This window comes from Stenella coeruleoalba (genome assembly GCF_951394435.1).
Source record: "Stenella coeruleoalba genome assembly, chromosome: 5".
NCBI lineage: Eukaryota > Metazoa > Chordata > Mammalia > Artiodactyla > Delphinidae > Stenella > Stenella coeruleoalba.
The window spans coordinates 12,650,259-12,664,945 of NC_137150.1; the positions used below are offsets into that span (position 1 = coordinate 12,650,259).

Genomic DNA, 14,687 nt, shown 5'->3' on the forward strand with positions numbered 1-14,687 from the left:
GCTCCTGGAAGCATCTGTGTTTGAAATGTCTCATCTACGTGGTCTCCTTGGTAGCAAGAAGCTGGGAAGACCTAGGTGTGTCTCGAGATTCTTCCACTGCTCCCAGCGGGATGTTATACATCACAAGATGCCAAAAGCCCACGAAAAGAAGATGAGATCACCAGATGAGACAGAGATTTCTGAAACGGAGGCAAAGACCATATTTTAAGGCTCATTCCCTCAAATATCTTAATAATCTGCTGCTGAATATGGCAAGTAGATGGGTAAGGTGCCAGAAGGGTAGCTGAAATGGGAATTATAAAATGAGTTTGTGCTCAAGAGCTAGAGTATCTGGTTCGAATCCTGACTATGTCTTTTGATAGCTGTATGACCTTGGGTTAGTCCCCCAAACTCTGTGTGTTTAAGTTCCTTATCTGCACAATGAGACATAATACTGTCTACTTTCTGGGGCTGTTGGGAGAATTAAATGAGGTAGCCTGTGACAAGCACTTAGAACAGTGGCTGGTACAGTGACAGTTATTATTTTTATTAGTCTTTTGAGCTGGGCTTGAGTCTGGCCATGAAAATGGAAGTTGGCTGCCTTAAGGTTCTGACAGAAAACCTGGACTCTGTCCTTAGCACCCTATCTCCCAGACCCCAGGCATCCTGGCATGAATGTAGTGGATCCCAACAGATATTTGAGAATGACATGGTGTCTCATTTTGATTGACAGCCACAGCCACTCAATCCACACCTGTTAAATCTACAGTGGATTTGGCAGGAGACCTAAATAGACATTTCTCCAAGGAAGAAACGAAGATCGCCAACAGGCACATGAAAAAATGCACAACATCACTAATCATTAGAGAAATGCAAATCAAAACTACAATGAGGCATCACCTCATTCTGGTCAGAATGGCCATCATCAAAAAGTCTACAAACAATAAATGCTGGAGTGGATGTGGAGAAAAGATGAACCCTCCTACACTGTTGGTGGGAATGGAAATTGGTGCAGCCACTATGGAGAACAGTGTGGAGGTTCCTCAATAAACTACAAATAGAATTACCATATGATCCAACAATCCCACTCCTGGGCATATATCCAGAGAAAACCATTAAAACCGTTAAAAGATACATACACACCAATTTCATTGCAGCACTATTTACGATAGCCAAATCATGGAAGCAACCTAAGTGTCCATCAACAGATGAATGGATAAAGAAGATGTGGTACATATATACACAATGGAATATTACTCAGCCATAGAAAGGAATGAAATAATGCCATTTTCAGCAACACGGATGGACCTAGAGATTATCATACTAAGTAAAGTAAGCCAGACAAAGAGAAATATCATATGATATCGCTTATATGTGGAATCTAAAATATGATACAAATGAACTTATTTACAAAACGCAAATAGACTCACAGACATAGAAAACAAACTTCTTGTCACCAAAGGGGAAAGGGGGGCATGGAGGGATAAATTAGGAGGTTGGGATTAACAGATACACAGTATTATATATAAAATAACCATGTTCTTGGATTGGAAGAATCAACATTGTGAAAATGACTCTACTACCCAAAGCAATCTACAGATTCAATGCAATCCCTATCAAACTACCAATGGCATTTTTCACAAAACTAGAACAAAAAAATTCACAATTTGTATGGAAACACAAAATACCCCGAATAGCCAAAGCAATCTTGAGAACAAAAAATGGAGCTGGAGGAATCAGGCTCCCTGACTTCAGACTATACTACAAAGCTACAGTAATGAAGACAGTATGGTACTGGCACAAAAACAAAAATAGAGCTAAATGGAATAAGATAGAAAACCAAGAGATAAACCCATGCACATATGGTCACCTTATCTTTGATAAAGGAGGCAGGAATATACAGTGGAGAAAGGACAGCCTCTTCAATAAGTGGTGCTGGGAAAACTGGACAGGTACATGTAAAAGTATGAGATTAGAACACTCCCTAACACCATACACAAAAATAAGCTCAAAATGGATTAAAGACCTAAATGTAAGGCCAGAAACTATCAAACTCTTAGAGGAAAACATAGGCAGAACACTCTACGACATAAATCACAGCAATATCCTTTTCAACCCACCTCCTAGAGAAATGGAAATAAAAACAAAAATAAACAAATGGGACCTAATGAAACTTAACAGCTTTTGCACAGCAAAGGAAATCATAAACAAGACCAAAAGACAACCCTCAGAATGGGAGAAAATATTTGAAAATGAAGCAACTGACAAAGGATTAATCTCCAAAATCTACAAGCAGCTCATACAGCTCAATAACAAAAAATCAAACAACCCAATCCAAAAATGGGCAGAACACCTAAATAGACATTTCTCCGAAGAAGAAAAACAGATTGCCAACAAACACATGAAAGAATGCTCAACATCATTAATCATTAGAGAAATGCAAATCAAAACTACAATGATATGTCATCTCACACTGGTCAGAATGGCCATCATCAAAAAATCTAGAAACAATAAATGCTGGAGAGGGGGTGAAGAAAAGGGAACACTCTTGCATTGTTGGTGGGAATGTGAATTGGTACAGCCACTATGGAGAACAGTATGGATATTCCTTAAAAAACTAAAAATAGAACTACCATATGACCCAGCAATCTCACTACTGGGCATATACCCTGAGAAAACCATAATTCAAAGAGTCATGTACCAAAATGTTCATTGCAGCTCTATTTACAATAGCTAGGAGATGGAAGCAACCTAAGTGTCCATCATCAGATGAATGGATAAAGAAGATGTGGCACATATATACAATGGAATATTACTCAGCCATAAAAAGAAACGAAATTGAGTAATTTGTAGTGAGGTGGATGGACCTAGAGTCTGTCACACAGAGTGAAGTAAGTCAGAAAGAGAAAGACAAATACCGTATACTAACACATATATATGGAATCTAAGGGAAAAAAAATGTCATGAAGAACCTATGGGTAAGATGGGAATAAAGACACAGACCTACTAGAGAATGGACTTGAGGATATGGGGAGAGGGAAGGGTAAGCTGTGACAAAGTGAGAGAGTGGCATGTACATATATACACTACCAAACGTAAAATAGATAGCTAGTGGGAAGCAGACGCATAGCACAGGGATATCAGCTCAGTGCTTTGTGACCACCTAGAGGGGTGGGATAGGGAGGGTGGGAGGGAGGGAGACGCAAGAGGGAAGAGATATGGGAACACATGTATATGTATAACTGATTCACTTTGTTATAAAGCAGAAACTAACATACCATTGTAAAGAAATTATACTCCAATAAATATGTAAAAAAATAAAATAAAATAAAATAGATAACCAACAAGTACCTACTGTACAGCACAGGGGACTATATTCAGTTTCCTGTAATAAACCATAATGGAAAAGAACATGAAAAAGGATATGTGTATATATATATATATATATACATATATATATATATATATATATATATATATAAAACTCAAACACTTTGCTGTACACCTAAAACTACCACAACATTGTAAATCAACTATACTTCAATAAAAATGTTAAAAAAATTTTAAAAATCTACAGTGGATTTGATGTTGATCATGAAGCACATTAACAAGTCTATTCATTCGTTCTTTCACGCATTCACTTATTTGAGTAGTATTCCATTTATTCATTAAGCATCTATCTATTGAATAGTTATCTATTCATTACACATATTGCTTACTATGTTCCTGGCACATAGACATTGAAGCTCATGTCCCTGTTTTGGGTTAGAAACAACCACCAGCTATTTCTGGTGAACAGGGTCTAAGTATTTTAATTCCTTGTCTGTTAAAAACCATGATCCACATGTTTCTATGGGACTGTGAAAGAGCTATTCCTAACCTGAGGCCAAGTCACTTACATGAACACTGTTCAGAAATTGCCTTGAAAAGAGAAACAAGACTATAAGTCTTAGAAAAAATTCCGTTAAGTACCAAATTTATTCATAAAATACATGGCTATTTGCTGTTGACAAGTTTCCACTGTCATGGGTCTATTGAAGACACTTTGAGGTCATTCCTAAGGAGTGACATAAACATGGGGCCTGAACTGGCATCATCTGGGACTCAGAGCTCTAGGATCTTGGGCCCATGCACACCTATTGCATCACGGTCAAAATTTAAACAAGATTCTCTGGTGATTTGTATACACAGGGAAGTCTGAGAGGTGCTGGATTGGGTGCCCCAGACCCACTTCAGGAAGACCACCTCTAGGTGGATAAGCCCCTTTTTCAGTGGAGGGACCATTCTCAGCAGGGAAGAATTATGGCCGACAACTGCAAAAACAGCATGTTTTTTTTTTTTTTATTTTAAACATGCAAAATACAGTCCATGCATCTGCCATTTTAAAAAGTCTCTCATCCTGTAGCAGATAAAACCAAATATGTTTTGGCTATCAACGTTCAAGAAATGTTTCAAAATGCTTTACAGTGTAAAGATAATAAGAAATTTAGCAAAATTTCAACAAACCTGTATAAAAAACAGATACAGATAACATTTTATATCAAGGCGACATGCTGTAATGTAAAGAGTAAGTTATAATTATCTGTGTTTCTTTGTAAAAAGTCTTTAACAATACAAGGGCTTAGCAGATCCAGGCCTCAGGGCTACACATGCAAAAAAAATTGTTAGTTAGTTAAAAATCACCAAAACGTGCTATTTTTAAATGTGTACCTTTGTGTCTTTTTAAGTACAGGATAATAGAAGTATTAAGTATCAGCAGGAATAGTATTCAAGGACTCTGTAAAAGTGTGTAGACTTCATGGAGCCAGTGTCCGGGAAGAGTCATACATTTCTGATGAACATTTTGGCTTAATCCCTTTGCCATTGTAATAGTCCACGACTTGGTTTGGGACTTCAGCCAACACGCTCTTTGCCAGGGCAGCTGGAGATGCCTGCAGGGAAGAAGAAATCACAGTGACTTTGGCACCTGGCCAAGGGAATCTGACCCAAATCAGCCTAAAAGACTTGAGTCCTGCTCTAAGCAGCTGGTCCCATTCATTCATTCATTCATTCATTCATTCATCATTCATTCTGTACTTGTCAGGGTCTACTCCAAGCAAGAGTTGTCAGATTGTTGGAAAATGAACCTTTAATTTCATAATTACATTTTTTCATGTCTGTTTCAAAATATAAAACTATTCATATCTGAGGATGGGTGAACACTGGATGGCAGAAAGAATTGCCTTGCAGTTTTGTGTCTGATTTACATTCAAATCCATACACCTATTTATGTTCCAGGCACTATGCGAGCGTTTATAGGGTCTATGATTCTTGCCATTAGGAAGTTACAGTCATGTGAGGGGAGCGTGGTGGGGCCGAAATTAACCCTCCTATGAGGCAGAACATGATACATCCCACAGACCAGCAGATCACATCAATGGGAGCTTGTTAGAAATGTAAAATCTTAGACCCATCCCAGAACTAATGAATCAGAATCTGCATTTTAACTTGATGCCTAGGTGATTCCTGTGCATATTGAAATTTGAGAAGCACTGCTTTAGGGAGTCACAGACCCTGTGTGACCAGAGCACAAAAAACCAAGACTAAGGCATCTTGGAGGAAATCACAGCAGGCTTCCAAGAAGAGATGGCATTTACATTGGGTATATTTTGAAACAAGGAGAAGGAAAGGATTGGCATTTGATCATTCTAGGGACTGTGAGTCATCTGATGGGGCTCTAAAGGAAGTGCATGTGTGTGTGTGTGTGTGTGTGTGTGTGTGTTGGGGATGCAGGATTGGTGGGGCATTCAGTTGGAAAATGAGCTTGTGGCCAGGTGATGGAGAGTCTTGAATACTGTGCTAATTTATGTAGCCTTTCTTATATCAGCATTATGGACTCACTGCAGGCCTTGGGGCAGAGAAAGGTAGAGGTTGATATTCTGCATGGACTCTGGACTCATGCAGAGCTGGGCCTGACCTCTGACCCTGGCACTCACTACTAACTCCCCAGCCACTGGGCAAATAAGATTGCCTAAACCTCATTGTTAGCAATTACTGAAGAGGTTGAAAATTTGAAGCAGAGAGAAATGTTTGAGGTCCCTCTGGAAAAGTCCTGAAGGAAAGGGGGCTGGACTAAATGCCAGATGACCAGGTTTCTAGCTCTTTCCTTCCTATGTGGCTTGTCACTCAGCCATTCAACTTTTCTAAGCCCCGATATTCTGAGACAAGAAAGGAAAGAACAGGAATTCATTCTATCTCAGAGTTTTTAGGAGGCTCAAAATGTAAGAGACACGTACCTTAAAAACAATCTGAAAACACAGTGAGGAGTGTTTCTAAAGCGACTGCTCACATTTTGAAGGTGCCATAGTATGTTGGACATTGGTATCCATGAATGCTCTTTTATTTTATAAATAACTGCTCAGGGTCATGTGTTAGATCATGGCCCACTTTTACACTGGGGAAGACACAATAGTCATTTCCTCCCTTTTCTCTCTGGTCATTGCTCACACAAAGTTTAGAAAGATAAAGACTTGACTTCCCAGTCTCCCTGGCATCTAGGGATGGCCATGTGATCCAATTTCATTGTTTGAGACCCAAGTGGGAGTTTCCTGGGGGGTGTTTCTTGGAGCTCTTTAACAGACATCACTGGCTCTGTTTCTCTTTCTTCTTCCTTTTTTCCTTGAACTAGAATATGATTCCTAGAGCTATGGCAACCATTTTATCATTGTGAGGGAATAACAAAAAGAATCTCTTAAGTGCTGGTCCTGACACTATTGAATCATTGAAAAAAACTAATGTCAGCAGCCACCAGCCCCTAACATCTAGCTACACGAGAAAAGTATATCTGTACTTATATAATCCAGGGTTTCTCAATTTTGGCACTATTGCAATTTTGATATATTGGATATACTTGATAATTCTTTGTGTGGGGACTGCCCTCTGCATCATAGGATGCTTACTAGCATCCCTGGCCTTTACCCACTGGATGCAAGTAGCCATCAAAAATGTCTCCAGACATTGCCAAATGTCCCCTGGGGAGAAAAATCATCCTTGGTTAAGAACCACTCATGTAATCCACTGTGAGATGGATTTGCTGTTATTTGAAGACAAAAATATTCCTGAACAGTATGTCAAGCAGAACTTGCTCAGATGATAAAAGTATTCTGTAGTTACACTGTCCAATGTGGTAGTCACCAGACACGTGCTGTCACTGAGCCCTTGCAATGTAGTTAGTGTGACTAAAAACTGATTTTTAAATTTAATTTTAATGAATTTAAATTTAAATAACAACATGTGGCTCTTTGCTACTGTGTTGGACAGCACAGTTCCCAATGATACTCCCGCCCTTTGCATATCTGTGCTGGTGGTTCTGGGGAGCAGAGAGGGCCTGGAGGTCCATTAACTTGGGATAAGGCAGAAAAAATATGAAAGTAGCTGGCAAGAACAGTAATAAAAGTCACATTTATTAACTACCTACAGGCACCAGGCACTGTGCTGAGCGTTATATAAGCCCCACCTCTAATTTTCCAATGTGTGTGTTATTTGCCCCATTTTACAGATGAAAGTCTGTGACACAGAGAGGTTAAGTAACTTGCCCCAAGCCACACAGCTCAGAGCCTCTGCCCTGTCCGAAGCTCTGAGTTACCAAGCAGAGCAGAAAAAGAGAGGCGATTCATGGGTTCCCGGCTATATGAAATGATATCAGTGCCTCACCTTGAGTTTTATTTATGGTTTATTGAATTCAGAATAGATTAGTTTGGATAATGAAATGGTTCTCAGAATCTAATTTGAAATTCAGGAAGCTAAGGCGGGTGCTAAACTCCTGGTACTCTGCTCTAGTGGACCACAGGGAGCTGGGAGCCTGGAGCAGCGGGGCAGTGAGTGAGCCCCCTTCCTCGCCCTGATCAGGCACTTCCTTGTTGCGGGTACCCCTCACCTCCCTGCCCACTCCACAAGGTCTGTCCTCCTTATGTCCCAGCTCCAGCTGCTTCTCTGAAGTTTTGTAGCCACAGGGTGGCCCACCTCAATCGCCCACAGATCGCTTGGTGTGAGTTTTCTGCGGATACCTGTGTCCCAACCGGGCAGTTCTCCAGTAAATTCCTGGAGGCTGGGCCCCATGGCTCCTCCTCTCACTGTGGTGCCAGTGCTGGCACACAGCAGGCACTCTGCAGGTGTGTGAGGGAGAGCAGGGGCGGGGTGGAGGCTGCAACAGTGCATGGCCCCGTGGCATATGTGTGTGTGTGTGTGTGTGTGTGTGTGTGTGTGTGTGTGTCTGTAGGGGGCGAGGAGAGGGTGGTTTGGAGAAGCTCTTGGAGCCCTATTCACTCAGGCAACGCTGTGGGTGGTGGTCAGTCCTGTGGTACTTCTGTCAAGCTGACAAGACGGGGTGGGACATCACAGTCTGGAAGAACACCCTCCCCCCATCTTGGGCACCATGTGAGCAAGTGGTTTCAATGATGAACACAACTGTGGGCGATTCAGCTCCAGCACACCCCAACTTGAAGAGGATGCCCCACCTTGCTGTCCTGTGCAGACCACTTGGGGGCTTGGAAACCTCCCCTTGGGTAAGTTGAAGATGGGCTATGGTAGCTGAGTTGCCCTCTGTGAGTCACCCAGGCTCACTGCCCACACACTTGTGGGAGCTTTCACTGGGGCATGGAACAAAAGAACACAGGGGGCTGTCTGTGACACAGTGGGGGAGGCTCTGCAGGGCTCTTCAGGGCCACGGCCATCCCAGAGGGAAACTGTATGAATCAGTTTTTTTTTTTTTAAACCCTGTGGGTCATGAACCAGTTTTGATTCTGCCTTAGTAAACTTATTCCAGCATTTTCCCCTATTGACCACAAACAACTGTTTAATATCATGCTTTAAACTAACTTTATTATCTTGCTGTTTCCCTCATTAATGAATTGAATAAATCTTTGATGCTGCTTACTGTACATTTATACAGGATTTAAGTTTCTATCATTTTGAAAATATACTTTGCCAAGGCAAACACAGACCTCTGCCAGGGCACATGGCTTGACAAGGAGAACCAAGGCCGAATTTCAGCTCTTTGCTACTTCAGCCAGGCAACCTTGAGCAGGGAACTACCTGCCCAACTGTACATGGCAGTCCTGGGTACACTGGAGACCCTAAATTCTGTGGATGAGGCCAAGCTCCAATGAAATGTTGGCCACATAGTTAGCATGACTGACTCAGGTTATACTTCTTTCTCCAGCAAGCCAAGCTCTACATGTCCTGGGTGGGAATCGGCCTGGCCCAGGCAGGGACAGCTGGCATTGCTTCACTACGAACACTGGTGGAAAAATGGGGGGGGGGGGGGCTTCTGCTCTCCCAGGGGAAGCCCCTGAGATATACGTACGTGTTTGAAGTTCCTGAAGGGCACGAACTGGACGATGTCGCGAAGGACGGGCTCTCCCTTAGGCGACCTCAGAATCCCGTCGTCACCGTCCAGCATCTGCATGTCACTGAAGTCTGCGTTGCCCACTCCCACGATGATGACCGACATGGGGAGGTGGGAGGCATGGACGATGGCCTCCCTCGTGTCGGCCATGTCTGTGATGACCCCGTCAGTCAGGATCAGCAGGATGAAGTATTGCTGCCATCGGTGGGACACCAGGAGACGATGGGGATGGAGGGGTGGGAGAGACAAGGACAAAGCCAGTTACACACTCCGGCGGCTCCGGTGCATACTGACCACAGCAAATGACAACTGACTTTTCCTGAGTGCCCGTGTTGACAACCCTAAACACTGAAGACTTGGGATGAATGGAGCTTAAAGGCAGGCACAGTAATTGCAGGTTAATTCTAATAATCACCTTAGTGATGGTTACAAAGCACAGGGTGTAGACAGAGCAGCAGAAGAGTCGGGGGCTGGCTTCAAAGCCTCTTGCTCTGAGATGCTGGGAATTTTCCCTTAACTCCTCTGGGTCTCAGCCTCTTCATCTCTCAAATGAGGGGTGGGGCTAGATCATTCATACGGTCCTCTTCAGCTTGGAGATTTGCAAGAGTCTAAAGCCGAGCTGCCTAATATTTACAATAGCCACCAGCTCCATGTAACTATGGTGCCCTTGAAATGTGGTGAAAGCAATGGAGAAACAGAAATTTTCATTTTATTTCGTTTGAATGAATTTAAATTTAACTTTAAAAAGTGGATACCCGATTGAGTTATTGGAAATCTTTTAAGTACGTTTGTAACAACTATAAATAAGTGAATCCACTTTCTCAATTATCAACTTATAAAATCTATATAAGGATCAAGTATTTTCCATGGTAATTTAGCATCCAAATTGAGATGACGTGAGTATAAAATACACACTGGATTTTGAAGACTTAGTACAAAAAAAAAGAATGTATAATATTTTATTAATAATTTTTATATGGAATACCTCTTAAGATGATAATGTTTTAGTTATACTGGGTTAAATAAAATATATTATTAAAATTAATTTCCCTGCTTCTATTCACTTTTTAAAATGTGGCTACTGGAGAATTTAAAATCTCTGCATGCCTCTCACTGTATTTCTAGTGGATGACGCTGTGCTAAAGCCCTGCTAGAAAAGGCAAGGGTCACAGTCTCTCCCTCTGAAGGCTGTGTGCCCTGGGCTAATGAGTGGCCTGCAGGTGGCTGCCCTTCTCCAAGGATGTGGGCAGAAGACTCTTCCTGCTCTAAGTCCTGGTTGGACAGGCTGGTGGGTGACTCATCTGAGATGGAGATTGGTGAGAAGGCTCCATGCTCATCAGCACAGGAAGGGCTTGGGAAGGGTTACGGGGTCTGGAGAGGGAAGGCCCAGTGGAGGACATCACTGTCCTTAGTCGTTAGAGGCATCATGACAGCCTCTCAGGTGAGAGGGGAGGGAAGGAGGTCACTGAGATGCTGCTCATGCCAAACCCAAAAGAATTTCTAATGTAATCTTTGCAATATGTTCTACATCTACAGGGAATAAATGTGGGATGATGAAACCATTCCAAGTTGCCACATTTCAAAGGTGAAAGGCTAGGTAGAATAATCACATGTTGAAAACATCTGTTTTTGAGATTCACACTTAGAAAGCTGCATATAGGCTGGCAGTGCTAAAGAGTTCCCATTTTTCTCTGTGAGTCTGAAAAAAATGTTTTTAAACAAAACAACTCAGTCAAAAATGCAATTAGAGAGAAGAAAAATTCACACTATGATGAAGACAGTCACATGTCCTGAATGCTTTCCATACAGTTTAATATAAAGACTAATTCTGGGGCTTCCCTGGTGGCGCAGTGGTTAAGAATTTGCCTGCCATTGCAGGGGATATAGATTCGAGTCCTGGCCTGGGAAGATCCCACATGCTGCAGAGCAACTAAGCCCGTGCACCACAACTACTGAGCCTGAGCTCTAGAGCCTGCAAGCCACAACTACTGAGCCCACATGCCACAACTACTGCAGCCTAGAGCCTGTGCTCTGCAACGAGAAGCCACGACAATGAGAAGCCTGAGCACCTCAACGAAGAGTAGCCCCCGCTCACCGCAACTAGAGAAAGCCCGCGCACAGCAATGAAGACCCAATGCAGACAAAAACAAACAAACAAACAAATATATATATATATATATATATGACTAATTCTGTTCCATGTCCACTAACTACCTACCCCTAGTTCTAGTTGATCAATTTTCAAATTCATTCGAATTGTCAATTTTCATCCATACCTATGCTTTTTAAGTCTTATACATTCACAGAGAAGGTGGCCTGGGAATTTGGAGGAAGGTTTCAGTTGGGTGAAGTGATTGAGGAGCTAGGGAGTTGCAAGGAGAAGGCACAGAAGGAGGCAGCTTGGTGGCCTGCGGCTGGAGGGAAGCAGTGTAGGAAACCAGAAATGACTCTTCCCAGGGTGTGCCTTAGAGGCCATGGCAGGTGCCACACCTGGATGGAGACTCATCCTGATTCCTGATCAGGTGGGCCTGTGAGTGAATCACACTTCTGTGCCCTCATCGTCCACTCCCCACCCTCCCCTAACTCCTGTCTGATTCGACCTTCATGGTCCAGGGCACGGATCTCCCCTACCTGCCCCCTACAATACCCACAGGAGCAAACAACCTGACAGTCACACGACCACATCAAGAAAGTTTAGAGTTGTTGTGGTCTAGAGCGGACGTTGGCAAAATATTTTCTGTACAGGGGCTCTAATACATACTTTAGGCTCTGCGGGCCATAATGATGTCTGTGGCAATGACATAACTCTGCCTGTTAGAATGAAAACAGCCATAGACAGTGCTTGATAGGAATGTTCATGGCTGTGTTCCGTTAAAACTTTACTGATGGACACAAGTTTGAATGTCATATAACTTTTGTGTGCCATGAAATATTATTCTCCTTTTGATTTTTTTCAACCATTTAAAAATGTAAAAGCCATTCTTACCTAGCAAGCCACTGAAAAACAGGTTGCAGAATGTGGCTGGCTTTTCATTTAGAGCAGGGGTTCTTAACCTAGACTTGCGGACTGTTGAGTTGAAAGAATTCAGGCAGTCTGTGCAACTGGGGTAAATTAAAGTTTTATTTTCACTAACCTCTAACTAAAACTTACCATTTTTTTCAATTCTAAATATAATTAACGAATAAAATTAGTTTTAACTGTACTTGTGACTGAGTCACTAATAGAAATCACAGAATACGTTCCTGTTATCTTACAGTGTTTGCAAATATCTCAACGTGTCATTTACTTTCAACACTACTTAGAAATTACAGAATTATTAGGCCAGCCGCAAATTCTCATAATTTAATTTTATTACTATATTTATGATGCTTCTATGTAACATTTAAAGATATTTTGCTAACTGCATTTCAATATAATTGGTTTATTTTATAACATATGTTTTATTTTGTGCATTTAAAGGCCCTTCTGAGGAGGGGTCCATGGGCTTCACCAGCTGCTAATGGTGTCCATGGAACAAAAATGGTTAAGAAGCTCTGGTCTGAAGAGACTGTCAAGATTCTAGAACCTGATCCTTCCAGGTTTAATCTAGCTAAAGGTAATAGGCTGCAGACTGTTGGATCAAAACTCTGATGGAAATTTCCAATAAAGGTCGCAGTAACATTTGCTTCCAAAGTCAGGCTAGGAAAGTGCTCATGGGTGAAATATTATAGTCTTTGAATGTACTTGAGGTCCTGCTTACATAAGGAGAGGACATTTTTTTCTTTCTAGAAGAGTTCCACAAAACTGAGGAGAAAATCCTACAGCCACAGACTTCCTGGCACCACTTGCCTACAAGGTTCAAGGTTAGGACCCTTAGCAATCAGTGATAACAAGGGGCCCTAGACCACACACTGTTCAAAAGATAATGGAAACCTCTGGGGGAAAGCATCAGTGTTCCTGGCCTATAGGAGTGAGTTATTTGGGGAGATGTGGATTAGACGCTTCCAGTACTGTTTCCTGACCTGTCCTTTCAGAGCAGACACATCTGTCCCTGGAGGACTGAGTAATAGCCAAAACCTCATGCTGGTTTGTATTAGTCCAGAACTCAGACCTATGTCAGATTCTCTTTACTCCTGTGAGTCCTGGTACCCCAGGGAGGCTGAGATGGTTCAAACTGGGCTCCGGGGAGCCCTAGGGATGCCTTGGATGCTCTTGGGGATAAAGGGGGTCAAGGAGAATAGACAAGTTTGGACCCCATCCTTCAGCCCATATTTAGAAAAAATAGTCTGTTTTCTTAAAATCTATTTTATGTGTTTGGTTTCTGAGCAAGGTATTATTTGAAGTATTTGAATTTGAAGTCTTGGTGATTAAAAAAAATAAAATTAAATACTGATCCTGTCCAACCTTATGCCTAAATCTTGCATCTGAGAGGATTCAGATTTGCTTCAAGTCCTCTGTGGGTTTGGCAAGATGGAGATGCTATTGACTTTGACAAACATGGTCTTCACAGGGGTGTTGGGGAGCAAAGTTTGGGTGGTACAGGTGGAAGGGTCAATGGGAGGAGAGATGGAGGCAGTGAATATGGGCAGTTCTTTCAATGAATTTTGCTGTAAAAGAGAGTAAAATGAGGGACAGTACCTAAAGGGTAAAGTGTCGAGAGAGAGTTTTGAACCTAAACAAGAGATATTGTAACATGCTTTATTTGCTAATAGGAATGAGTCTTCAGTAGAAAGGGAAAAATAGGTGATGAGGTGAGAAAGGGAATATAAGTATGAGGTCAGTGTCCCTAATAGTTGGGAGGTGTGTGCTGCAGTGCACAGAGCAGAGGTCGCCATGAGACGGGAATGTGGTCCAGGCCATCCTAACACAAGAGAAGCTGAGAACACAGGCACAGGGCAAGGGGGTCAGATGAGCTCACACAAGAAGGTAAGGGAGCAGCATATCATATTCTTCATGCAAATTCAGTGTCTTCGAACCCAGGATAAAATCACAGAGAAAATTTCAGACATTAGCAATATTCTGCTAAATCTGAGAAAATGCCATACAGCTAAAAAAGGACATAGGACATAATGACGGTATTGAAAAATGATGCATAGAAAAGCTATTACAGCAATATATTTAAGTCTAATATATTAGGGGAAAAAAACAAACTCTATTTGGCCTTGTAACCTTGGTTTGCATTTTTCTTAGAAAACCACTAATAGGACCTGAAATAAACCTTCACTGTGATGTTGTGTGTTACTTCACTTGACTACCAGGCGGAAGAATAACCCATTGTTTTACTTCACTTCCATCTGTAGTCTGGGTACACTGGAAAGCAAGCTTAATTTTGGACAGTTTTTT

The 14,687-nt window shown here is 42.0% G+C and overlaps 1 protein-coding gene across 1 annotated transcript in view; it reads right to left on the bottom strand.

Annotated features, from left to right (window-relative positions):
* Positions 1 to 4,738: 4,738 nt before the first annotated feature.
* The window catches only part of CPNE4 (copine 4), a 572,759-nt gene continuing 562,810 nt past the window's right edge, over positions 4,739 to 14,687 (bottom strand). The window contains exons 15-16 of the mRNA XM_079922482.1: positions 9,323 to 9,559; positions 4,739 to 4,910 (exon numbers count right to left, since the gene is read on the bottom strand). Of these exons, the coding sequence (XP_079778608.1) occupies positions 4,776 to 4,910; positions 9,323 to 9,559 (372 nt within the window). The 3' untranslated portion in view covers positions 4,739 to 4,775. The remainder of the gene's footprint in view (positions 4,911 to 9,322; positions 9,560 to 14,687) is intronic.